General features: G+C 48.2%; 1 protein-coding gene across 6 annotated transcripts in view; it reads right to left on the bottom strand.

The window, feature by feature from the left end:
- MAVS (mitochondrial antiviral signaling protein) overlaps positions 1-24156 on the bottom strand; it is a 38270-nt gene extending 14114 nt beyond the window's left edge. For 3 of the 6 annotated variants that reach the window (XM_044274888.1, XM_044274883.1, XM_044274887.1), the window contains exons 1-3: positions 24098-24156; positions 1361-1488; positions 578-755 (exon numbers count right to left, since the gene is read on the bottom strand). In XM_044274888.1, coding sequence (XP_044130823.1) covers positions 578-755; positions 1361-1480 — 298 coding nt within the window. In that variant the 5' untranslated portion in view covers positions 1481-1488; positions 24098-24156. Of the gene's footprint in view, positions 1-577; positions 756-1360; positions 1489-6493; positions 7067-24085 lie in introns of those variants that run through there. The other 3 variants (XM_044274881.1, XM_044274886.1, XM_044274885.1) reach the window with 3 other exon arrangements.
- Positions 24157-25321: the final 1165 nt, after the last annotated feature.

Below are 25321 nucleotides of genomic sequence, written 5' to 3'. Positions count from 1 at the left end.
CGCCTGAAGGCCAAACCAGTATGGCTTTCGTATCAGGGCAGCTATAAATGCGGTCACAGAAAATGCACGTGCTGTGAACATATATGTCTGTTAGGCCCCATTCACGCGTCCGCAATTTCGTTCTGCATTTAGCGGAACGGAATTGCGCACCCATTCATCTCTTTGGGGCCGCACGATGTGCGGCCCGACTCCGGAAATGCGGACCCACACTTCCGGGTCCGCATTTCCGTTCCCGGAAAAAAAAGAAAATGTCCTATTCTTTTAGTGCCGGCAATGTGCAGTCCGCAAAATTTGGAACGCACTGCCCTTGGATCTGCAAAACAGGTTACGGACGTGTGAATGGAGCCTTAGTTAAACAGTCACGTCCACAGGGAATGGCAAAAGTCACAAAATAAAACAATATATTAACGGCAACACTGAGTTTGCGGCCTGACATGTGTTGAATGCTCCATGCAGTATATAGGATGTACCGCCAAACAGATTAGAACCAGGACACGGAGACATGTATCTGACAGACCTCACCATCAAACACGCAATGCTTCTTCCAGCTGTTTCTGGGAAAGGTATGTAGTCTTACTTGGCAGCTGATACGAAGCATAGACCTCCTCGAACTCTTTCGCCAGCTTTTCATGTTTGCACGCTTTGAGAGCATTGATAAAATGTTTCGGCCAGTCATCACCTCTGATCAGATCTAGATAGAAGGTCATCACCGATTTCCTGATGCCCTCATTTTTGAAATGGGCTTTCAGCTTCTCCTGTACAAATATATAATACACCCATTAAAGGGGTTGTGTCACAAAACATATTCTACATTTTTTCAAACCAGCCCTTGGATCGGAACACTTTTATAATTGCATGTCGTTAAAAATTTTGCATAGCCTCTGAGTTATTCACTGAAATCTATCTGTATAGCGCCACCTGCTGTTTGTCCTTTTCCTTTTATTTTTGTCCGTCTCACTGATCTGGTTGGACATGCTCAGTTTAAATGTTCAACATGGGCACTGTATGGCATCTATTGGTACTGTATGGCAGCAATGGATCGCTGCATGCCACTAAGGGGGTACTGTATGGCAGTAAAGGGCAGCGTATGGCACTATTTCTTGGGACAAACTATGATGTAACCTGTATATTTCAATATAATATCAAATGCATATATAAGATATATGTAGAGGATGTATACACTATATATCAGGATGCTGTATGCTACGATTTACATTGACACTGTGTGGTAAGACTCTATATCTGGTCGTGTATAGGAGAAAGCTATCGAAGGTGTATGGACATTTTAAAACTGTAGAACAGCAGAATTCTGAATACAGCTCTGGAAATAAATGGCCAGTTGTTGGATTGTGAGCCTTACCACAGTAGCCAGGGTGAGGCAGGGGGTCAGATGTGGTAACAGCTCATCAAGTGCTATGTTTTCTAGACACCTCAGATTATTTTGCAGATACTTCTCCAACTTGTCATCTGCAAAAGTCATTGTTCACCCTAGAAGAAACGAGAGAAAAAAAATCAACTCATCCATCACTGCACTCATCAATATTAACAGATCCCTTCAGACAGTAAACTATCCATCCATCTACACTATCCATCCATCTACACACCATCCAACCATCTACACTATCCATCCATCTACACTATCTACACCATTCAACCATCTACACCACCCAACCATCTACACCATCCATCCATCTACACTATCTACACCATTCAACCATCTACACCACCCAACCATCTACACCAACCAACCATCTACACGATCCATCCATACTATCCAACCATCTATGCTATCCATCCATCTACACCGTCCAACCAACTACACTATCCATTCATCTACACTATCCAATCACCTATACTATCCAACCATCTACACTAACCATCCATCTACATTATCCAACCATCTACACTAACCATCCATCTACACTATTAAACCATCTACACTATCCAACCATCCCCGCTATCTAATCACCTACACAATCCAACCATCTATGCTATCCAACCACCTACACTATCCAACCATCTACACTAACCAACCATCTACACTATCCAACCATCTACGCTATTTTTCCATGTACACTATCCAACCATCTACACTATCCAATCATCTACGCTAGCCAACCATCTACGCTATCCAACCATCTACGCTATCTTTTCATCTAAACTATCCAACCATCTACACTATCTACACCATTCAACCATCTACACCACCCAACCATCTACACCAACCAACCATCTACACGATCCATCCATACTATCCAACCATCTATGCTATCCATCCATCTACACCGTCCAACCAACTACACTATACATCCATCTACACTATTCATTCATCTACACTACCCATTCATCTACACTATCCAATCACCTATACTATCCAACCATCTACACTAACCATCCATCTACATTATCCAACCATCTACACTAACCATCCATCTACACTATTAAACCATCTACACTATCCAACCATCCCCGCTATCTAATCACCTACACAATCCAACCATCTATGCTATCCAACCACCTACACTATCCAACCATCTACACTAACCAACCATCTACACTATCCAACCATCTACTCTATTTTTCCATGTACACTATCCAACCATCTACACTATCCAATCATCTACGCTAGCCAACCATCTACGCTATCCAACCATCTACGCTATCTTTTCATCTAAACTATCCAACCATCTACAATATCTGTCCATCTACACTATCCGTCCATCTAGACTATCCAACTATCTACACTATCCGTCCACCTACACTATCCAACTATCTATGCTATCCATCCATCTATGCTATCCATCCATCTATACTATCCAGCCATCTACACTATCCATCCACATAAACTGTCCAACCATCTACACTAACTATCTAAACTATCCAACCATATGCAATATCCGACCATCTACACTATCCGTCCTACACTATTCAACTATCTATGCTTTCCATCCATGTATACTATCCAGCCATCTACACTATCCATCAATATAAACTGTGCAGCCATCTAAACTGTTCAATCATCTACACTATCCAACCATCTACACTATCCAACTATCTACACTATCTGTCCATCTACACTATCCAACCATCTACACTTTCCAACTATCTAACAGTACCCAACCATCCACACTATCCATCCATCTACACTATCCATCCATTTACACCATACATCCATTTATGATATCCATCCTTCTATACTATCCAACCATCTACAGTATCCAACTATTTACACAATGCATCAATATACACTATCCATCCATCTACACTATCCATGCACCTACACTATACATCCATCTATATTATCCATCAATTCTATATATCCATCTACACTATCCATCCATCTACACTATCCAGCTGTCTACATTATCCAATCATCTACACTGTCCAACTATGTACATTATCCATCAATATACACTATCCATCCATCTAAACTATCCAACCATCTATGATATCCGTCCTTCTACACTATCCAACCATCTACAGTATCTAAATATTTACACTATACATCCATCTGCACTATCCAACCATCTACATTATCTATCAATATACACTATCCATCCATCTACCCTATCCAACCATCTACACTATACATCCATCTACACTATACACTACGTGCAGAATTATTAGGCAAATGAGTATTTTGACCACATCATCCTCTTTCTGCATGTTGTCTTACTCCAAGCTGTATAGGCTCGAAAGCCTACTACCAATTAAGCATATTAGGTGATGTGCATCTCTGTAATGAGAAGGGGTGTGGTCTAATGACATCAACACCCTATATCAGGTGTGCATAATTATTAGGCAACTTTCTTTCCTTTGGCAAAATGGGTCAAAAGAAGGACTTGACAGGCTCAGAAAAGTCAAAAATAGTGAGATATCTTGCAGAGGGATGCAGCACTCTTAAAATTGCAAAGCTTCTGAAGCGTGATCATCGAACAATCAAGCGTTTCATTCAAAATAGTCAACAGGGTCGCAAGAAGCGTGTGGAAAAACCAAGGCGCAAAATAACTGCCCATGAACTGAGAAAAGTCAAGCGTGCAGCTGCCAAGATGCCACTTGCCACCAGTTTGGCCATATTTCAGAGCTGCAACATCACTGGAGTGCCCAAAAGCACAAGGTGTGCAATACTCAGAGACATGGCCAAGGTAAGAAAGGCTGAAAGACGACCACCACTGGACAAGACACACAAGCTGAAACATCAAGACTGGGCCAAGAAATATCTCAAGACTGATTTTTCTAAGGTTTTATGGACTGATGAAATGAGAGTGAGTCTTGATGGGCCAGATGGCTGGATTGGTAAAGAGCAGAGAGCTCCAGTCCGACTCAGACGCCAGCAAGGTGGAGGTGGAGTACTGGTTTGGGCTGGTATCGTCAAAGATGAGCTTGTGGGGCTTTTTTGGGTTGAGGATGGAGTCAAGCTCAACTCCCAGTCCTACTGCCAGTTTCTGGAAAACACCTTCTTCAAGCAGTGGTACAGGAAGAAGTCTGCAAGGTAAGAAAAACATGATTTTCATGCAGGACAATGCTCCATCACACGCAGTCCAAGTACTCCACAGCGTGGCTGGCAAGAAAGGGTATAAAAGAAGAAAATCTAATGACATGGCCTCCTTGTTCACCTGATCTGAACCCCATTGAGAACCTGTGGTCCATCATCAAATGTGAGATTTACAAGGAGGGAAAACAGTACACCTCTCTGAACAGTGTCTGGGAGGCTGTGGTTGCTGCTGCACGCAATGTTGATGGTGAACAGATCAAAACACTGACAGAATCCATGGATGGCAGGCTTTTCAGTGTCCTTGCAAAGTAAGGTGGCTATATTGGTCACTGATTTGTTTTTGTTTGTTTTGAATGTCAGAAATGTATATTTGTGAATGTTGAGATGTTATATTGGTTTCACTGGTAAAAATAAATAATTGAAATGGGTATATATTTGTTTTTTGTTAAGTTGCCTAATAATTATGTACAGTAATAGTCACCTGCACACACAGATATCCCCCTAAAATAGCTAAAACTAAAAACAAACTAAAAACTACTTCCAAAAATATTCAGCTTTGATATTAATGAGTTTTTTGGGTTCATTGAGAACATGGTTGTTGTTCAATAATAAAATTAATCCTCAAAAATACAACTTGCCTAATAATTCTGCACTCCCTGTACATCCATCTACACTATACATCCATCTACACTAGCCATCAATTATATATATATCTATCTACAATATCCTTCCATCTAAACAATCCAACATCTACACTATCCAACCATCTACATTATCCATCAATCTACACTGTCCAACCATTTACACCATTCATCAATATACACTATCTATCCATCTATCTACACTATCTAACCATCTATGCAATCCATTAATTTACACTATTCATTAGTCTATAATATCCAACCATCTATGCCATCAATTCTTCTACACTATCCATCCAGCTATACTATCCATCCATCTATGTTATCCATCCATCTATACTAGCTTCCACCTTCACTATCCAACCTTCTACACTATCCATCCATTTACACTATCTACTTATCTATACTATCCATCTACACTATCTACTTATCTATACTATCCATCTACACTATCCATCTATATTATGCATCCATCTACACTATCATCCAAACTATCCATCTATCTATACCAGGGATGGCCAACCTGTGTCTCTCCAGCTGTTGCAAAACTACAACTCCCAGCAAGCCCAGACTACCTACAGTTATCAGCTTACAGCAGGGCATGGTGGTAGTTGTAGTTTAACAACAGCTGGAGAGCCACAGGTTGTCCAGCCCTGATCTACACTTTCCATCTATCTACATTATCTATTTACACTATCCATCCATCTATTCTGTTCACTCATCTATACTATCTTTCCTTCTCTGTTATCCATCCATTTTCCATGCATCTTTTCCAACCATCTTTACCCTTCACCTATCCATTCATTCATTTATACATCCAACCTTTCTTCTGTGCATCATCTGGCCAGTCTTCCATTCATCCACCCTTGTATTTATCTATCAAACTATCCCCTTATCTGTCCATCATCAGTCCCAACATGCATCCATCTAACAACTATTCATTAATTCACCTGCACATCATCCATCGATACAAGCATCTGTCTACCTGACCACTCATTATTTCATCTGTCCATCATCCAGGCACCCACCTAGCAAACGATCCAATTTATCTGTCAATCATGCATCCTTACATACCTACATCCAACCATTCATTCATCTGTCCATCATCCACCCAGACAAGCTTCAATCTAGCTAACCATCCATTCCCCTGTCCATCATTTATCCTAACTTGTAGCCATCTAGCCAACCATCCATTCATCTGTCCATCATTCATCCATCTATACATCTAAGAAATCATCCATTCATCCATCCACACTAGCCTCCATCCATTGACTATCCACTATCCGTTTGTCCATCACCCCCTTCATCCACTGCATGGTCCATCAATCCAACCATAAACCCCCTACTCATCCCGTACCTTTGCTCGCTCCATCCATTTGCCAATACATCCATAAGTCCATGGCTTCATCTCTCCATCATCCATTTATCTGCATCCTGCTCACTCATAGACAGGAATAGGCCATGCATCTGCCTGAGAGCACATCTTAAGGACAGGTTTTCATCCGGAGATTTTAAATATTGAATATCTCTATTCACTAACAGCAAGCAGAATTATTGAACTTATATGGAAGAACCTTTATATTCATAAAACCTGGATTTCTGCTTAGTCTTTTTTTTGCTTCATCAGGGTTCCTTGATTTGTCCTCTTCTGCCAGGTCACATCAGTCTGGAAAAGGTGGTGGACAGCTGATTCGGCTGCTATTATGGCTCCCATGGAGGTCAATGAATGGCCCCAGAGGTTTGGTCAAATGACTTAGGACTACTTTGGTTTACCTGTTAAGAACCTGGGGGATGATGCTTACGTGACAGCAGTTTATATGCTCATTTTGTACTTTGCTTCCTCACACCACTCCTGCACATATACGTCAGCAGGATATTCACCTGTAGTACATCTGCACCTATGACACCCGCTCATGATCGGAGGGGTACAGAAGATGGAGACGAGGTCACATTTCCAATATTTTTCACAATATTTAAAACGCTTGTTTCCATCCTACACCTTAGAATTAAACTAGATAAAAATAAGTAATTTGAGAGACATTTGTGTTTTTTTAACAGTTTATTTATCTTTGTAAGTATAATGTATTACATGTTATGTACTAATCCTAAATTACATCCTGTATTATACTCCAGAGCTGCACTCACTATTCTGCTGGTGCAGTCACTGTGTACATACATTACATTACTTATCCTGTACTGATCCTGAGTTACATCCTGTATTATACTCCAGAGCTGCACTCACTATTCTGCTGGTGCAGTCACTGTGTACATACATTACATTACTTGTCCTGTACTGGACCTGAGTTACATCCTGTATTATACTCCAGAGCTGCACTCACTATTCTTCTGGTGGAGTCACTGTGTACATACATTACTTATCCTGTACTGATCCTGAGTTACATCCTGTATTATACTCCAGAGCTGCACTCACTATTCTGCTGGTGCAGTCACTGTGTACATACATTACATTACTTATCCTGTACTGATCCTGAGTTACATTTTGTATTATACTTCAGAGCTGCACTCACTATTCTGCTGGTGCAGTCACTGTGTACATACATTACATTACTTATCCTGTACTGATCCTGAGTTACATCCTGTATTATACTCCAGAGCTGCACTCACTATTCTGCTGGTGCAGTCACCATGTACATACATTACATTACTTATCCTGTACTGATCCTGAGTTACATCCTGTATTATACTCCAGAGCTGCACTCACTATTCTGCTGGTGGAGTCACTGTGCACATACATTACATTACTTATCCTGTACTGATCCTGAGTTACATCCTGTATTATACTCCAGAGCTGCACTCACTATTCTGCTGGTGCAGTCACTGTGTACATACATTACATTACTTATTCTGTACTGATCCTGAGTTACATCCTGTATTATACTCCAGAGCTGCACTCACTATTCTGCTGGTGCAGTCACTGTGTACATACATTACATTACTTATTCTGTACTGATCCTGAGTTACATCCTGTATTATACTCCAGAGCTGCACTCACTATTCTGCTGGTGGAGTCACTGTGTACATACATTGCATTACTTATCCTGTAATGATCCTAAGTTACATCCTGTATTATACTCCAGAGCTGCACTCACTATTCAGCTGGTGGAGTCACTACGTACATACAAACACTGAATAAGTGAGGATTGCTGAAAGGGATTACAGAATTGTGAATTTACTATTTAACGACTTGTAAACACTTGGAGTCATTTATCAAACTGGTGTAAAGTAGAACTGGCTTAGTTGCCCATACCAACCATTTGGATTCCACCTTTCATTTGCCAAAGGAGCTGTTGAATCTGATTGGTTGCTATGGGCAACTAAGCCAGTTCTACTTTACACCAGTTTGATAAATCTCCCACACTGTTCCTAAAGCCACTTCTCTAGTGGGCATATCAGGAAGGCGTTCCATCAGTAGGAAGTGCTGCCACGTCCCTAGACTGTCCTCACTTGGTAATTGCTCGGGTCTGACCACAGGGACCGATCACAATAGTGAAGAAGGGGTCGGGGGTGTCAGCAGTAGCTGCACGGTACATGGAGGTGTGCGGAGGGGAGATATATAGAAGGAGGCGCAGTGGTTTTAGGCTCTCTAGAATAAGTAAAATAAAAGAGGAAAATTCTGGGGAAGTTGGAGGCCTGGGTGGAAAGGTGGCAAAAACGTAAAATGTATGTGGGTGGTAAGGATATTGGGGGAGGTTGTAAAAACCAATGCCAGGCAGCTGCTGCTAAAGCACCTGACAGATGCTCCAAAGGATGGCCTAGGAACACATGATAAGAACATAGAGGGTCATTTATCAAACTGGTGTAAAGTAGAACTGGCTCAGTCATCCATAGCAACCAATCAGATTCCTCCTTTTATTTTGGAAAGCTCCTTTGGAAAATGAAAGGTGGAATCTGATTGGTTGCTATGGGCAACTAGGCCAGTTCTACTTTACACCAGTTTGGTAAATTCCCCCATAGTTCTCAGTAAACAGCGGTACCGGCCGTCTGACACTAACACAGATCCGATATTGATGACCTATCCTGAGCATAGACCATCAATATCAGAATCTCGGACAACCGTTTTAAGGGAAGAGGTCCCTAATAAGTTATTCAAGTTGGGGAGACCTAGTTACTATGAACATCCATATGGAGGGTCAGTACAGAGGTCTCTCTAATGATCTTTTTATACTTAAACCATAACCACGACATGAAGGCATGCCCTAGGTCTAGGGGAGAAGGTTTCACCGTAGACAAGGATTCTTTACTGTAAGAGCAGTGAAGTCTATAAAGTTTAGGGGTGGAAATATGGCCTGTGCAGCTGGTTCAACTGCACAGGGGCCCAGAGATGGAGAGGGCCCTTCCCTTTGGCAGCTGAGGTGTTTTTTTATTTATTTTTTTACCTCCCTTCCTCTGCCAGAGTAACCTGGTCACCTTAAGGTGGAGGGGGGACCTGATTAAGACTTATTGTGAATCTGCTGCCCATTCTGCCTATACTCCATAGCTGAAGGACCTGCGATGAGGTCACCATCATGTGACTAGTGCAGAAAGAGGCAGTGCTCAGCAGTGGAGACCTGTGATGCCATAGAGAAATGCTTGGAGATGTTGTTCTCCCCATTATACCGCCTCCCTGCTTAGTGGGGGGGGGGGGGAGATATGTTATTTAACTGGGATTGTATGTTAGAGGGTGTGACGAATACCACGCCTCGTGCCCACTTGATATCACCTATGTCGAGCTCACGAGACGCAGTATGGTCACTTGTTATCAAAGCGTGACGTTGCGCCCTCCAGAAGAGCAGGTAAGGGCAGCTTGGTACAGTTTACACAGGCACCTCCTGTCCACGCGGGCACAGAGAGGCAACAAGCTGAGAGAGCCTTTTCACTGCCGCAGTGAAAACAGCGCTGTCTCAGCCCGGGTATCTGCCACCAGCTTCTCGTTTGATATAAGCCCAGTCCGCTAACGGGATTATATAGGGTGAGAAACCAACCCATGGTAGCTTCTAACTAGGCCAAAACACGGATGTGGGGATTCGTGATCAAAATACAAGATAGCACAAGATAAAATTATAAATTGCATCGCCTTAAGGGCACACTAGATGACACAATATACACAGAGAATATATACAGTGGTCGGAGGTTACAGATATAGGTGATATAGGTACAACAGGGTTAAGCAGAACAATAAGTCAGTTTACCAGCTATATGAGTCCTTTGGGTAGTGGGGAATTCTTAGCTGTATTCACGTTGGAGGCAGTGATGTCAGCCAGTTGCAGGTCCCTCCAAACACATTACACGATGTGACTCCCTTTCAGAGAAAAGACCCCGCCCGCTGGCTTGCATGGGCTTATGACCTGTAGCCAGGCGCTCCCCTCCCCGCCTATGGGTAGGGTCCACCCCTCCTACTCTGGTGCTGGCAGCAAATGACCCATGAAACCCCTTAGGGCTTATAGCCCCAGACCAGAATGTCGCAGGAAAATTGTTCCGGGCCCAATTGATTCCGCCTGGGTTACGGCTACAACTAGAGTCCAAACATGTCCCTTCCCTGGCATCCCATCCTCAAACAAAAACCATGGGCACGTTTATCGTGGCCACTGGGACACAAATATGTATCCGGTTTGCGCCTGCGATGGCCGGGCGATTCATAATTCCTTATGAAATGTAGGTGCCAACATGTCTGGGAGGTATCATTGACCTGGCAAGGGCTGATACCTCCTGCTGGGGGTTTTACTGCAGGATCCGTGCTGTCTGACTGGAGGTGTGAAATGTAACCAAATGTGGCCTGCTAGGAGTTTCCTGCTATCCGGCTACGGCTTTGACGCAGGGCCCCCCTGTGGAGCTTGATTTCCTCTGCCATCTTTCAGCAAATGGTGGGTGTTTGGAAATGGCTGACAGTAAATATTAATCCATATTCCTCACACCTCCCCCTTTTAGGGGGCGCCAGGGGGCAGCAAATTCCTGTGTTCCCCTGTGCGCCCATCCGCACCCTCTCTGGTGGTGAATGGCAAAGTGGTACGACTGGAGCGCCAGTCTCTCGCGTATCCACCTCCCCTTCGTATCTGACTCCTGGAGTCACCCGGACTGAGCCTGACACTGAGGCCAAAATTACTGGCATTAGTCGGTACTATAAACTGCAGCGTGAAGTGAGCTGCTTGTAGTACCGGGAAGCTGGAAAGGGCGTCCTTCAGAGCCTGGAAGGCCGTCTCGCAGTCGTCTGTCCAATCGACTGCCGAGGGCAGCTTTTTCCTGGTGTGGTCCGTCAGGGACATCGCCAGGATACTATAGTGGGGCGTGAACTCCCTATAGTACCCGGCAGTGCACAGGAAGGACAATACCTGGTGCTTGTCCCGGAGGGTGAGCCAGGAGGAGCTGGCATCCACTCTCCCATGTTCCGGTTCCAAAGCTTCCCTGCCTGCCCGGGGCCCCTTGCTCATGCCCAGCTGGCACTTTCCTGGCGTCAAGCCTGCCTGGCAGATCTGCCTGAGCATCTGCGCCAGATGCTCTCGGAGATCCTCCCATGTAGGACCAAAGAGAGCAATGACCTCCAGGTACACGGCCGCGTAGTCCTTTAAGTCCCTTAAGCAGCTTGACCATCCTCTTAGAAGTGGCAGGGGCATACTCCATGCCCAATGGTATCTTAGTGGACGTCGTCCTTCCGGGCGTGTTGGTAAACCATTCCCGGAAGGGGCGGCATTGTGAGAGGGCACCTGCCTTCCGCTCGTGATGCGCCTGCATCAGGTTCACTGGGAAGGCCTTCTGCCTTCCCCGGGCGTTGTCCAGGGTGACCAGGTACTACCTGGCATTGAGCCGCTGGTGCGCGAGGTACGGGCCCTCCCAGGCCGCCTGAAGGCTTGTCCTGAGGTACTGGGACCAGGATCCACACTTGCTGAACCACGTGGTGGGTCCTCTCACAACCTCCTGGCTGTACTCCCGATTTCAGGTCGGTCTGGGCCTGCCCCATACTGTCATGCACCAACCGCAACAAGGCCTGTGCCTTTTCCTGGAAGCGCACGACACACTCGATGACCGATGCCCCAGGGGTGGCTACATCTCCCGTCCACGCCTCTGTCTTAGCGGTCCCTGGGTATCTGGTCACCGGAATCTCATGCGCAACCCACAGAAATTCCACCCTGAATGGATAGAGTACCACAAATTGTCGGTCCTAGGCCACGCCTCTTGTGAGCCCTGTTGGACCGTTTCCTGGTACAACAGTCCTTGGTCCCAGGCCGCCCTCTGGAGGTCTGAATCCAAGGGAGGCCATGCCATATGCTCCGTGAGAGCTTTCAAGCTGGCGCTAGCCCCTAGTACCAGTTGAAACCCCTGGTGGGACGTGGTCAGAATAGACTAGACTGCCACGACTCCTGTCAGTTCTACTAACTGCCGTTCCCTAGGCCACACCTCTGTTGAGCCCTGCTGGACTGTGACCCGGCACAGTCGTCCTTGGTCCCAGACTACCCACTCGAAGTCTGAGTCAGAGGGAGGCGGTGCCGCTTATTCCTTGAGAGCGTTCAGTCTGGCGTCAGCCACTAACACCACCTGAAACCCCTGACCGGACGTGGCAAGAATAGACAAAACTGCCACGTCCTCTGTCAGGTCCCCTGGACCTGTCTCCTGGCCTCCATCTGACTTGGCAGCCACTTGGTCGGAAGGGGGAAAGCCACCAGACCTCTGAGGGGCCCCTAGGGCCCCAAAACTCCCACTGCGCGTGACAGCAGCTATGGTCGCTGCCACCGCTGGTAGTGCCTGCTTCCCCTTGGCTTCCAGCCAAGTCACCAGTCCAGACGGACTAACCTGGCCCTCTGACATCCCGGTTGTGGAGGAATCCTGCACTGAGGCTTTACCTGGGAGCCCTATCTCTCCTGGGACAACCCTGACCTCATTTGCATTCTCCTCCCCCACAGCTGTCTGCCCCCTGCTTGTCCCCTCAGTAGCCACACCTGAGGACAACAGGTCCCAGCATGCTTTCTGGCCACAGCCTGGGGCCTCAGCACAGCTGGCGTGAATAACCCCCTCCCCCTTGAGGGGAGAGGCACACATAACATCCCCTCACCCCACATCCCCATCAACAGGCATGTTATGAACAATAACAGTATCAACAGGGGTGGACATGACATCACATTCTGGGGGATCGGACCTCGGGGTGTCAGCGGCCACGTACTTAGACACAAGGTCTGTCCCCAGCAAAACACTGGCAGGGATATTTGAGGATACCCCCACCTCCCTTATTCCTCGACCGGCACCCCAGGCAGCACCGGTTCTACTCCTCCGATCCCGGAGACAGTAAGGGATCTCCCAGGCAATAAATCATTGGGTGCCACCAGTTCAGGCCGTACCATTGTCATCTCAGCACCGGTGTCTCTAAGTCCCATGGCCACGGCCTGGCCCACGGTGAGCGGTTGAAAATTGTCAAGGGACCTTCCACCACCCACACACACCACAGTGGACAGTTTTGCGGGTCGATGACTAGGACGGGTCCCTCGCGTGCTGGGTACATGTGGCCTTGAAGTGTCCTGGCTGCTTACACAAGTGGCAAAGTCGGGGTTCCCCCACTGACGTGGAAACTGTAGCAGGGGCTGGTGCCCACTTGGGCCTAGGGGCAGCAGGTACAGCGTCAGTCTTACCCCCTCTCCAGCCGACAGGTTTCCAGGCGTCTGAAGTCCTGTTGTTTGTGTATTAATCGGCCGAGGGCTGCTGTTGCGGAGGCCCACTCTGGCTTCCGGTCGCGGAGGTACTACTGTAGGTCCTCTGGGCAATTCCACAAGAACTGCTCTGTGGCGATGAGCTCCTTCAGCTGCTGGATGGTGGTCCATCATTCAAAGCCCCAGCCATCTCCTTAGCCTTGCTTCGTGTGTAACTGACCATCATTGCCACGGATGGTCCCTGACACAGACTGCAACCTGATGCGCACACACCTTATGTATTTGCACTCAGACTGTCTAGTGTTGAGCTGATCTGCCACCAGCTTCTCGTTTGATATAAGCCCAGTCTGCTAACGGGATTATATAGGGTGAGAAACCAACCCACGGTAGCTTATAACTAGGCCGAAACACGGATGTGGGGATTCGTGATCGAGATACAAGATAGCACAAGATTAAATTATATACTGAATCGCCTTAAGGGCACACTAGATGACACAATATACACAGAGAATATATACAGTGGTCGGAGGTTACAGATATAGGTACAACAGGGTTAAGCAGAACAATAAGTCAGTTTACCAAATATATGAGTCCTTTGGGTAGTGGGGAGTTCTTAGCTGTATTCACGTCGGAGATAGTGATGTCAGCCGGTTGCAGGTCCCTCCAAACACATTGCACGATGTGACCCCCTTTCAGAGAAAAGACCCAGCCCGCTGGGCTTATGACCTGTAGCCGGCTGCTCCCCTCCCCTATGGGTACGGTCTACCCCTCCTACTTTGGTGCTGGCAGCAAATGACCCATAAAACCCCTTAGGGCTCATAGCCCCAGACCAGAATGTCGCAGGATGGTTCTGGGCCCAATTGATCTGCCTGGGTTCCGGCTACAACTAGAGTCTAAACATGGTACTGTTAGTTGGTTTCTGTGGGGAGATATGGATATCTCCCTTCCCTGGCATCCCATCCTCAAACAAAGACCATGGGCATGTTTATCGTGGCCACTGGGACACAAATATGTATCCGGTTTGCGCCTGTGCCCTGGCAAGGGCTGATACCTCCTGCTGGGGGTTTTCCTGCAGGATCCGTGCTGTCTGACTGGAGGTGTAAAATGTAACCAAATGTGGCCTGCTAGGAGTTTCCTGATATATGGCTGCGGCTTTGAAGCAGGGCCCCCTGTGGAGCTTGATTTCCTCTGCCATCTTTCAGCAAATGGTGGGTGTAAGGACATGGCTGACAGTAAATATTAATCCATATTCCTCACAGAGGGGCTGAAGGGAGGGAGGGGTGTAAGGAAGAGAGGTTATCAGGGCATCGCTAGGTTAAAACATTCAGGGCCTGGGCCCAGGATGTTTTGTCCCATGCCCGAATGTCCTGCCTGCCTGCCTGCCTGCCTGCTAGATACAACTGTATTGCCGTACACAGAACGGCAATACAATTGAATCTAATACACTGGGAAGAGGTGAAGGACCTGTGGTGACATCACAGGTCATGTGATCAGCAAAACAGGCTGTGATAGGATGACCTGGATGATGTCACCATCATGTGACCAGTGCAGGATTGGACCGGAGTGAAGAGGAGAAGGAGCCTAATGGTGATGTCTGTACAGGAGAGGTAAGTGAAGGGAGAGGCAGATGCTGGGAGTTGTAGTTATTTAACTGGAATGTATGTTAGGGCTGAAGGGAGGGATGTTATTGACATAGAACTGTGTGCTTGAGGTGGCTGGGGGAGGGAGTGATGTTATTTACATGGGACTGTATGTTGAAAGTGGATGGTGGGGGGAATGATGTTTATGTACATGGGACTTAATGTTTAGGCTACGTTCACACTTGCGTTTGGGGATCCGCTTGTGAGATCCGTTTCAGGTCTCTCACAAGCAGCCCCAAATGCATCAGTCTGACCTAGCACACAATAGCAGAGCCGCTGGCAGCAGGGAGGGGAGGGGCTCGGGAGGAGTGTAATCTGATCCTAGAGTGGAAGCTGCTTCTGCCAGCCCCTCCCCTCCCCGCCCACCAACCAATCAGAGCTGAGTCAGTGAGTCACAGCACACAATAGCAGAGCCGCTGGCAGCAGGGAGGGGAGGGACTCGGGAGGAGTGTAATCTGATCCTAGAGTGGAAGCTGCTTCTGCCAGCCCCTCCCCTCCCCGCCCACCAACCAATCAGAGCTGAGTCAGTGAGTCACAGCACACAATAGCAGAGCCGCTGGCAGCAGGGAGGGGAGGGACTCGGGAGGAGTGTAATCTGATCCTAGAGTGGAAGCTGCTTCTGCCAGCCCCTCCCCTCCCCGCCCACCAACCAATCAGAGCTGAGTCAGTGAGTCACAGCACACAATAGCAGAGCCGCTGGCAGCAGGGAGGGGAGGGACTCGGGAGGAGTGTAATCTGATCCTAGAGTGGAAGCTGCTTCTGCCAGCCCCTCCCCTCCCCGCCCACCAACCAATCAGAGCTGAGTCAGTGAGTCACAGCACACAATAGCAGAGCCGCTGGCAGCAGGGAGGGGAGGGACTCGGGAGGAGTGTAATCTGATCCTAGAGTCGAAGCTGCTTCTGCCAGCCCCTCCCCTCCCCGCCCACCAACCAATCAGAGCTGTCAGTGAGTCACAGCACACAATAGCAGAGCCGCTGGCAGCAGGGAGGGGAGGGACTCGGGAGGAGTGTAATCTGATCCTAGAGTCGAAGCTGCTTCTGCCAGCCCCTCCCCTCCCCGCCCACCAACCAATCAGAGCTGAGTCAGTGAGTCACAGCACACAATAGCAGAGCCGCTGGCAGCAGGGAGGGGAGGGACTCGGGAGGAGTGTAATCTGATCCTAGAGTGGAAGCTGCTTCTGCCAGCCCCTCCCCTCCCCGCCCACCAACCAATCAGAGCTGAGTCAGTGAGTCACAGCACACAATAGCAGAGCCGCTGGCAGCAGGGAGGGGAGGGACTCGGGAGGAGTGTAATCTGATCCTAGAGTCGAAGCTGCTTCTGCCAGCCCCTCCCCTCCCCGCCCACCAACCAATCAGAGCTGAGTCAGTGAGTCACAGCACACAATAGCAGAGCCGCTGGCAGCAGGGAGGGGAGGGACTCGGGAGGAGTGTAATCTGATCCTAGAGTCGAAGCTGCTTCTGCCAGCCCCTCCCCTCCCCGCCCACCAACCAATCAGAGCTGAGTCAGTGAGTCACAGCACACAATAGCAGAGCCGCTGGCAGCAGGGAGGGGAGGGACTCGGGAGGAGTGTAATCTGATCCTAGAGTGGAAGCTGCTTCTGCCAGCCCCTCCCCTCCCCGCCCACCAACCAATCAGAGCTGAGGCAAGGCAAGCACTAGCAGCTCTGAGTCTGAGTCACTGACACAAGTGCAGGGAGTCTAAGAAAGAATCGAATGAGTCTCAGGTTAAAAGAATCTAAAGATCAGACTTAGTTAGAGACTCATTCGATTCTTTGAGTTAAAAGAGCCGTGAGTCACTAGAACAGTTTACACTGAGGCTGATGCTTTTGCAGCAGTGATAAGATTAAGGGACAGGAGCAGAGAGATGAGAGAAGTGACAGATGACTGTGAAGACCACGCGATCTGTTGCTCAGAAGCCATGAGATTGTAAGGCTACTTTCACACTAGCGGCAGGACGGATCCGACAGGCTGTTCACCCTGTCAGATCCGTCCTGCCGTTATTTCGCCGGACCGCCGCTCTGTCCCCATTGACTATAATGGGGACGGGGGTGGAGCTCCGGCGCAGCACGGCAGTGCATGGCGAAAGGCCGCCGGACTAAAAGTACTGCATGTCCAACTTTTTAGTCCGGCGGCCTCTCACCGCGAACTGCCGTACTGCGCCAGAGCTCCACCCCCGTCCCCATTATAGTCAAAGGGGACGGAGCGGTGGCAGGACGGATCCGACAGGGTGACAATCTCTCTTCAGGTTTATTAGAAAATCGTGCACAAATTGCACACTAGTTATTTTCCTGAGTGATGTCTGTGTGGACTGTGAGGACTGTTTTATTATCAGCCAGTGTTACTGTTATCACCTTAGCACATCCAGTGCTCCCTGTGCGTTCACTTGGTTGTCCTGCTGTCAGACTGCTGTCACTGTGGGTGACAATGCATTGCATGCCCGGCACACGGCTCCTGAGTCCTCCTGTCCGCTTCCCTTCAGTCCTGACTCACTCAGTCAGAGCTCAGACAATGTACCAAGAGCCGACTCAGCGAGTCAGCAAGTGAATCGAAGCATCCGCGCATGCGCACCACCTAAGCTCTTCAGTCAGTAGACTCAGCAAGTGAACCGAAGATCCGATTCATGAATGAGCTGATTCAAATGAACCGATTGATCTGAAAGATCCGAACTTCCTATCTCTATTCCTTGCCCGCCCCCCCCCCCCCCCCCCCCGCTCCACTGATTCCCATATTATACCTGGTATACCGGCTCCGGCTGCATTCCCCTTTAAAAGGCTCTGAGCCGCTGCGCAGAGGAATGTAGCTGCGCAGCGGCAGGTGACGGCAAACGCTGTCCGCTGCCTGCTGCCGCCTCATGCCGTGACGCCGCCTTCAGATTAGCGCGCCGCAGCCTGCCTGCCACTGCCAGACATATTCTGGTTTGCAGGCTTGCAGCCAGGCGCGGCGGGAACTTCTGTTCTGGCCTCTGGGAGTGGGACTGGAATCGAATCTGGAAAGAATTGTGGTGGAAGCCTGCCCAGCTGCCCTAGTGCCCTCGCCCCTCGCCCCACTTAGCCAGCCCAGGAAGGAGTCGGTGCCGGCTCCATGCTCCACTCCATCACATGTTGGACCGGACGGACTCCAACGATTCATTAGGGTCCATTAGGTTACTTGTTTCCATAAATAATGTTATCATTTTACTGTTAATGGTGGCATACAGTATTTTTTCAAAGCAGAACACACAGCTAAATAGCTGGGGCTGGGTGGGCTGGCAAGGGAGGGGTTAATAACAATAAGTGATGGAGGATCCTGGCCCTGTGGCCGTTGTTCCGTTCCGCATGTCCGTTTAAATATAAAACATGTCCTATTCTTTTCCGCAAAATTCAACGGAGGAGCTCCCGGCCGTTCACAGACATCGCAGCAGCAAGCAGGTAAGTATGAATCTTCTACTGTTGTACTATTGCTAAGTAACCATGGCAACCAGGGCTGCAGTAGCTTCCTGGTTGCCATGGTTACCGATCGGAGCCCCAGCGATTAAACTGGGACTCCGATCGGAACTCCGCTGCCACCAATGATGAGGGGGGGGGGGGGGAATGGGAGACCGCACACTGCCACCAATGTTACTGCTATAGCGGTGGGGGGGGGCGATGGTGGTTGGCACACTGTGCCACCAACGATTTAATACAATAGAGGGAGGGAGGGGGGGCGATGGTGGGGGCACACTGTGCCACCAACGATATTCAAACTGGGGAGGGGGGGGGTCTGCCCCCTGCTGCCTGGCAGCCCTGATCTCTTACAGGGGAATATGATAGTACAATTAACCCCTTTAGGTGCCGCACCTGAAGGGGTTAATTGTGCTATCATATTCCCCTGTAAGAGATCAGGGCTGCCAGGCAGCAGGGGGCAGTCTTGTACAAAGTTTGCAGTGTATTCTAACTAGAAGCGTCCCCATCACCATGGGAACGCCTCTGTGTTAGAATATACTGTCGGAAATGAGTTTTCACGAAGTGAAAACTTAGGTCAGAAAAAGCTTTTATGCAGACGGATCTTCGGATCCGTCTGTATGAAAGCAACCTACGGCCACGGATCACGGACACGGATGCCAATCTTGTGTGCATCCGTGTTCTTTCACGGACCCATTGACTTGAATGGGTCCGTGAACCGTTGTCCGTCAAAAAAATAGGACAGGTCATATTTTTTTGACGGACAGGATACACGGATCACGGCCTCGGCTGCAAAACGGTGCATTTTCCGATTTTTCCACGGACCCATTGAAAGTCAATGGGTCCGAGAAAAAAAAACGGGAAACGGCACAACGGCCACGGATGCACACAACGGTCGTGTGCATGAGGCCTAAGTCTAAGTGTAGGTCAAACAGATCCGTCCTGACTTTACATTGAAATTCAATGGGGGACGGATCCGTTTGCAATTGCACCATATTTGTGTGAATGTAAACGGATCCTTCCCCATTGACTTACATTGTAAGTCAGGACGGATCCGTTTGGCTCCGCGCGGCCAGGCGGACACCCGAATGCTGCAAGCAGCGTTTTGGTGTCCGCCTACAGAGCGGAATGGAGGCAGAACGGAGCTAAACTGATGCATTCTGAACAGATCCTTATCCATTCTGAATGCATTGGGGCAAAACGATCCGTTCGGGGCCGCTTGTGAGATCACTGAAACAGATCTCACAGGCGGACCCAGAAACGGCAGTGTGAAAGTAGCCTATGCCGCATACTGAGCTGAGCTATTTCAAAGGCTCCAAATTATTTCTTTTCATATTGATCCTTATGTTGTCCACTTGGCTCGGCAGCTCTATGTTGTGTGGTCTTTGCTCGGGGGTAAAATGCAAAGCTGTTTTCTGGATTATGCCACAGGGCCAGGATCCTCCATCACTTATTGTTATTAACCCATCCCTTGCCAGCCCACCCAGCCCTATTTAGCTTTGTGTTCTGCTTTGAAAAAAATGTTTAGGCCATGAAGGGGTTATTTAAGTGTTGGAGGGGGTGGGGGGTGGGGGGTGTTATTGTGCATATTGTGTTTGGGATCCATTTAACAAGTTTGACCAGTTGGGTTTGAGAGTGGTTGAGTGTCATCCACAGATCCCCCATAACAGTGTGTCATCCACAGTTCCCCCATAACAGTGTGTCATCCACAGATCCCCCATAACAGTGTGTCCTCCACAGATCCCCCATAACAGTGTGTCCTCCACAGATCCCCCATAACAGTGTGTCCTCCACAGATCCCCCATAACAGTGTGTCATCCACAGATCCCCCATAAGAGTGTTCATCATCCACAGATCCCCCATAAGAGTGTTCATCATCCACAGATCCCCCATAACAGTGTGTCATCCACAGATCCCCCATAACAGTGTGTCATCCACAGATCCCCCATAACAGTGTGTCATCCACAGATCCCCCATAACAGTGTGTCATCCACAGATCCCCCATAACAGTGCAATCCACAGATCCCCCCCATAACAGTGTGTCATCCACAGATCCCCCCCATAACAGTGTGTCATCCACAGATCCCCCCCATAACAGTGTTCGTCATCCACAGATCCCCCATAACAGTGTGTCATCCACAGATCCCCCATAACAGTGCCATCCACAGATCCCCCATAACAGTGTGTCATCCACAGATCCCCCATAACAGTGCCATCCACAGATCCCCTCCATAACAGTGTGTCATCCACAGATCCCCCCCATAACAGTGTGTCATCCACAGATCCCCCCCATAACAGTGTTCGTCATCCACAGATCCCCCATAACAGTGTGTCATCCACAGATCCCCCATAACAGTGCGTCATCCACAGATCCCCCATAACAGTGTCATCCACAGATCCCCCATAACAGTGTGTCATCAACAGGTCCCCCATAACAGTGTCATCCACAGATCCCCCCATAACAGTGTGTCATCCCCAGATCCCCCATAACAGTGTGTCATCCACAGATCCCCCATAACAGTGTGTCATCCACAGATCCCCCATAACAGTGCCATCCACAGATCCCCCCCATAACAGTGTGTCATCCACAGAGCCCCCATAACAGTGTCATCCACAGATCCCCCCCCCCCCATAACACTGTGTCCTCCACAGATCCCCCATAACAGCTGCTTAAAAGAGTCTACCTTGTTGTGGTAGCAGGCTTCATACTATTTGGTCAAAAATTAATTCCTTACTGAAATCACTGATTATCACTTTTTACTGTAGGTCCTTGGGGGTGGAGGGGAGGTGGAGTCAGGACGGATTCTAAAGGGTAGGAGGGGGGGCCCAGGCCTTGAGCTGTGTAAGGGGCCCCAAAATTTCTGATGGCAGCCCTGGGTACAAGTACAGGACAGATCCGCACAAACGCAAGTGTGAAAGTAGCCTTAGGGGGTGATGTTTACATGGGATTGTGCGTTGGAGGCCGCTGGAGAGGAGGTGATGTTATTTACATGGGACTGTATGGTCAGTTGGGGCAGTGTTACTAATAAGGGCATTCTAGAAGGGAATTACTATTGGTGGGACTATGAGGAGCACTATTACTATGGGGGCAGTAATGTTTCTTTAGGATAGTATTTGGGGGTATTGGGGGGGTTTGAGGTTTGGCACAGCAAGCAGCAGGATAAAGCCTTATTCACACGTCAGTGTTTGTCAGTGATTTCCATCAGCGATTTTGAGCCAAAACCAGGTGCGGCTCTAGGCACAGAACAGGTGCAGGATCTTTCCCTTATACCTCATGTCTGTGAAGGCTCCAATCCTGCAATCCTGGTTTTGACTCACAATCACTAATGGGAATCACTGACCAAAACACTGACGTGTGAATGAGGCCTAACACTGTGGGGACTCCAGTTGGGGGATAATGATAGAATGTGAGGAAGCTAAGGCTACTTTCACACTTGCGGCAGGATGGATCTGACAGGCTGTTCACCATGTTGGATCCGTCCTGCGGCTATTTCGCCGGACCGCCGCTCCGTCCCCATTGACTTGAATGGGGACGGGGGCGGAGCTCCGGCGCAGCACGGTGTTGCACGGCGAAAGCCGCCGGACTAAAAAGCCTGACATGCAGTAATTTTAGTCCGGCGGCCTTTCGCCGTGCTGCGCTGGAGCTCCGCCCCCATCCCCATTATAGTCAATGGGGACGGAGCGGCGGTCCGGCGGCACGGCGAAATAGCCGCAGGACGGATCCGACAGGGAGACCAGCCTGCCGGATCCGTCCTGCTGCAAGTGTGAAAGTAGCCTAAGATGTCTGTGTGTCACACTCTGCAGAGACGAGGCGGCTGAGAGAAGTTGTCCCGACCGAGTGGAGAAGATGATGACAGAGAGGAGACGTCATCTGGAGGCCCTGGATGTGACAGGTAAGTGCCGCTGTATAGCAAGTACAGCATAGTGCGGGGGGGGGGGGGGGGACGTATTTATTGGGGCTTGTGCCCCGGATCCTTTGAGACCCTAGCAACGCCCCTGGAGGTTATTTACATGGGACTGTATTATATAGAAGACTGGAGGGAGAGGGGTGATGTTATTTACATGGGACTGTATCATATAAAATACTGTAAGGAAGAGAGGTTATTTACATGGGACTGTATCATATAGAAGACTGTAAGGAAGAGAGGTTATTTACATGGGACTGTATCATATAGAAGACTGTAAGGAAGAGGTTATTTACATGGGACTGCATGGTATAAAAGGCTAGAGAGAGAGGACTGGTGTTATTTCCATTGGACTGCTTGGCATAGATGACTGTAGGGATAGGACAGGCATGATAATTTATGGGAGCACTACAGAGAAGGAGTACGGCAGGAGGTATTATAATTACAGGGGGCACTGAGGGGGCATTATAAATACTGTGGGCAGTGGTGTACATTACTACTGAGGGCTCCATAGGAGTGTCTTTTTTAGATAGTATTACTGTACAATAAACAGGGCATTTCAAATAAAGTTACTGTGATAAACATGTTTTTTGTTTTAGTTATTTTTTTTTTTGGGGGGGGGGGGATTACATTTTCCTCTCTGATGGCGCCCCCTGCTGTTTATCCCTCAGGTCCACCTTCTCCTGCACTTAGTGGTGGACACACATGCTCAGTAGCTTCCTTCTCTCGGTGCCGATGTAGTGATCTCATCGTGAAGAAGGTGAAGTGGTCCAGACACCTTTCCTTCAGTCATCCTTCCAAATTCCTCCAAGTATATAGTGGAGGAGGACATTGTGGGGGCATCACACACCGTACATATCTCTGGGGGTGAACAAGAGCTCAGTGCAATGCATCCTGGGGGAAACGGGTGCTCGAGGAGCTGCTGCTGCCCACCCAGATAAGTGATAAAGAGTTTTTAATTCATAGGAGGACCCCCTTAATATGGAGGTTCCGCATGGACGTTGTTTTCCAGGAGAACTGGTTGAACCGAGGAATTCATGTCACTTCAAGGACAAAAACAAAAGAATGCAACAAACCTTTGTGCCATTTAAAGGGGAATTCCCACTGTAGACAATGGGGTCACATACACAGGACATGCCGTCAATGTCTGAGAGGTAGAGGCCCCACATTTTTGCAAGAACAGGGTCACCCCAGTAAGGAGGTAGGTGAGGGTCACAAGACCTATCAGATATGTATCCTGTAGCTATGTCATCATTATAGTGGGAGCACCCCTTTATGAGGCCCCTCGATCACACAGTACATACGTCAGTAAATAAAGGTGTTAATATAGAAAGTGCTCAGAGGTAAGTAACATACCCGGGCACCTACCTGATGTGGCGGCTGTCTCTGGACGGTTGCAGGAAGAGTGTTCTCTTCTAGCTGATATTTCCTTGTATGACAGGACAACCCAGTGCTGCCTGCTGATAGGACAGGCACCAGAGAGGCCGCCCCGGGGTGGTACAGGCTCCTCATGTTCACACTAGTTAACTCTCTACCTGCCACTACATTATGCAAACTGTGCAATGTAGCAGAGCTGGATGATGCAGGCTGCAGAGCGGACCCAGCAGGTTCATGCAAACACTTCCCCCAAATAAATGTTTATTATTATGCTCTCATCGTGCAAGCAATAGCAGCAGCAGAATAGTGAGTGCAGCTCTGGATTATAATACAGGATTTAACTCAGGATCAGTACAGGATAAGTAATGTATGTACACAGTGACTGCACCAGCAGAATAGTGAGTGCAGCTCTGGAGTATAATACAGGATGTAACTCAGGATCAGTACAGGATAAGTAATGTAATATATGTACACAGTGACTGCACCAGCAGAATAGTGAGTGCAGCTCTGGATTATAATACAGGATTTAACTCAGGATCAGTACAGGATAAGTAATTTAATGTATGTACACAGTGACTGCACCAGCAGAATAGCGAGTGCAGCTCTGGCGTATAATACAGGATGTAACTCAGGATCAGTACAGGATAAGTAATTTAATGTATGTACACAGTGACTGCACCAGCAGAATAGCGAGTGCAGCTCTGGCGTATAATACAGGATGTAACCCAGGATCAGTACAGGATAGGTAATGTATGTACACAGGGACTCCACCAGCAGAATAGTGAGTGCAGCTCTGGATTATAATACAGTATCTAACTCAGGATCAGTACAGGGTAAGTAATGTAATGTTTGTACACAGTGACTCCACCAGCAGAATAGTGAGTACAGCTCTGGAGTATAATACAGGATGTAACTCAGGATCAGTACAGGATAAGTAATGTAATGTATGTACACAGTGACTCCACCAGCAGAATAGTGAGTGCAGCTCTGGAGTATAATAAAGAATGTAACTCAGGATCAGTACAGGATAAGTAATGTAATGTATGTACACAGTGACTGCACCAGCAGAATAGTGAGTGCAGCTCTGGAGTATAATACAGGATGTAACTCAGTATCAGTACAGGATAAGTAATGTATGTATGTACACAGGGACTCCACCAGCAGAATAGTGAGTGCAGCTCTGGAGTATAATACAGTATCTAACTCAGGATCAGT

Source organism: Bufo gargarizans, unplaced genomic scaffold, assembly GCF_014858855.1.
Source record: "Bufo gargarizans isolate SCDJY-AF-19 unplaced genomic scaffold, ASM1485885v1 original_scaffold_2114_pilon, whole genome shotgun sequence".
NCBI lineage: Eukaryota > Metazoa > Chordata > Amphibia > Anura > Bufonidae > Bufo > Bufo gargarizans.
Note: the sequence above shows the minus strand (reverse complement) of the source record. Positions and strands in the feature narration are given on the sequence as shown.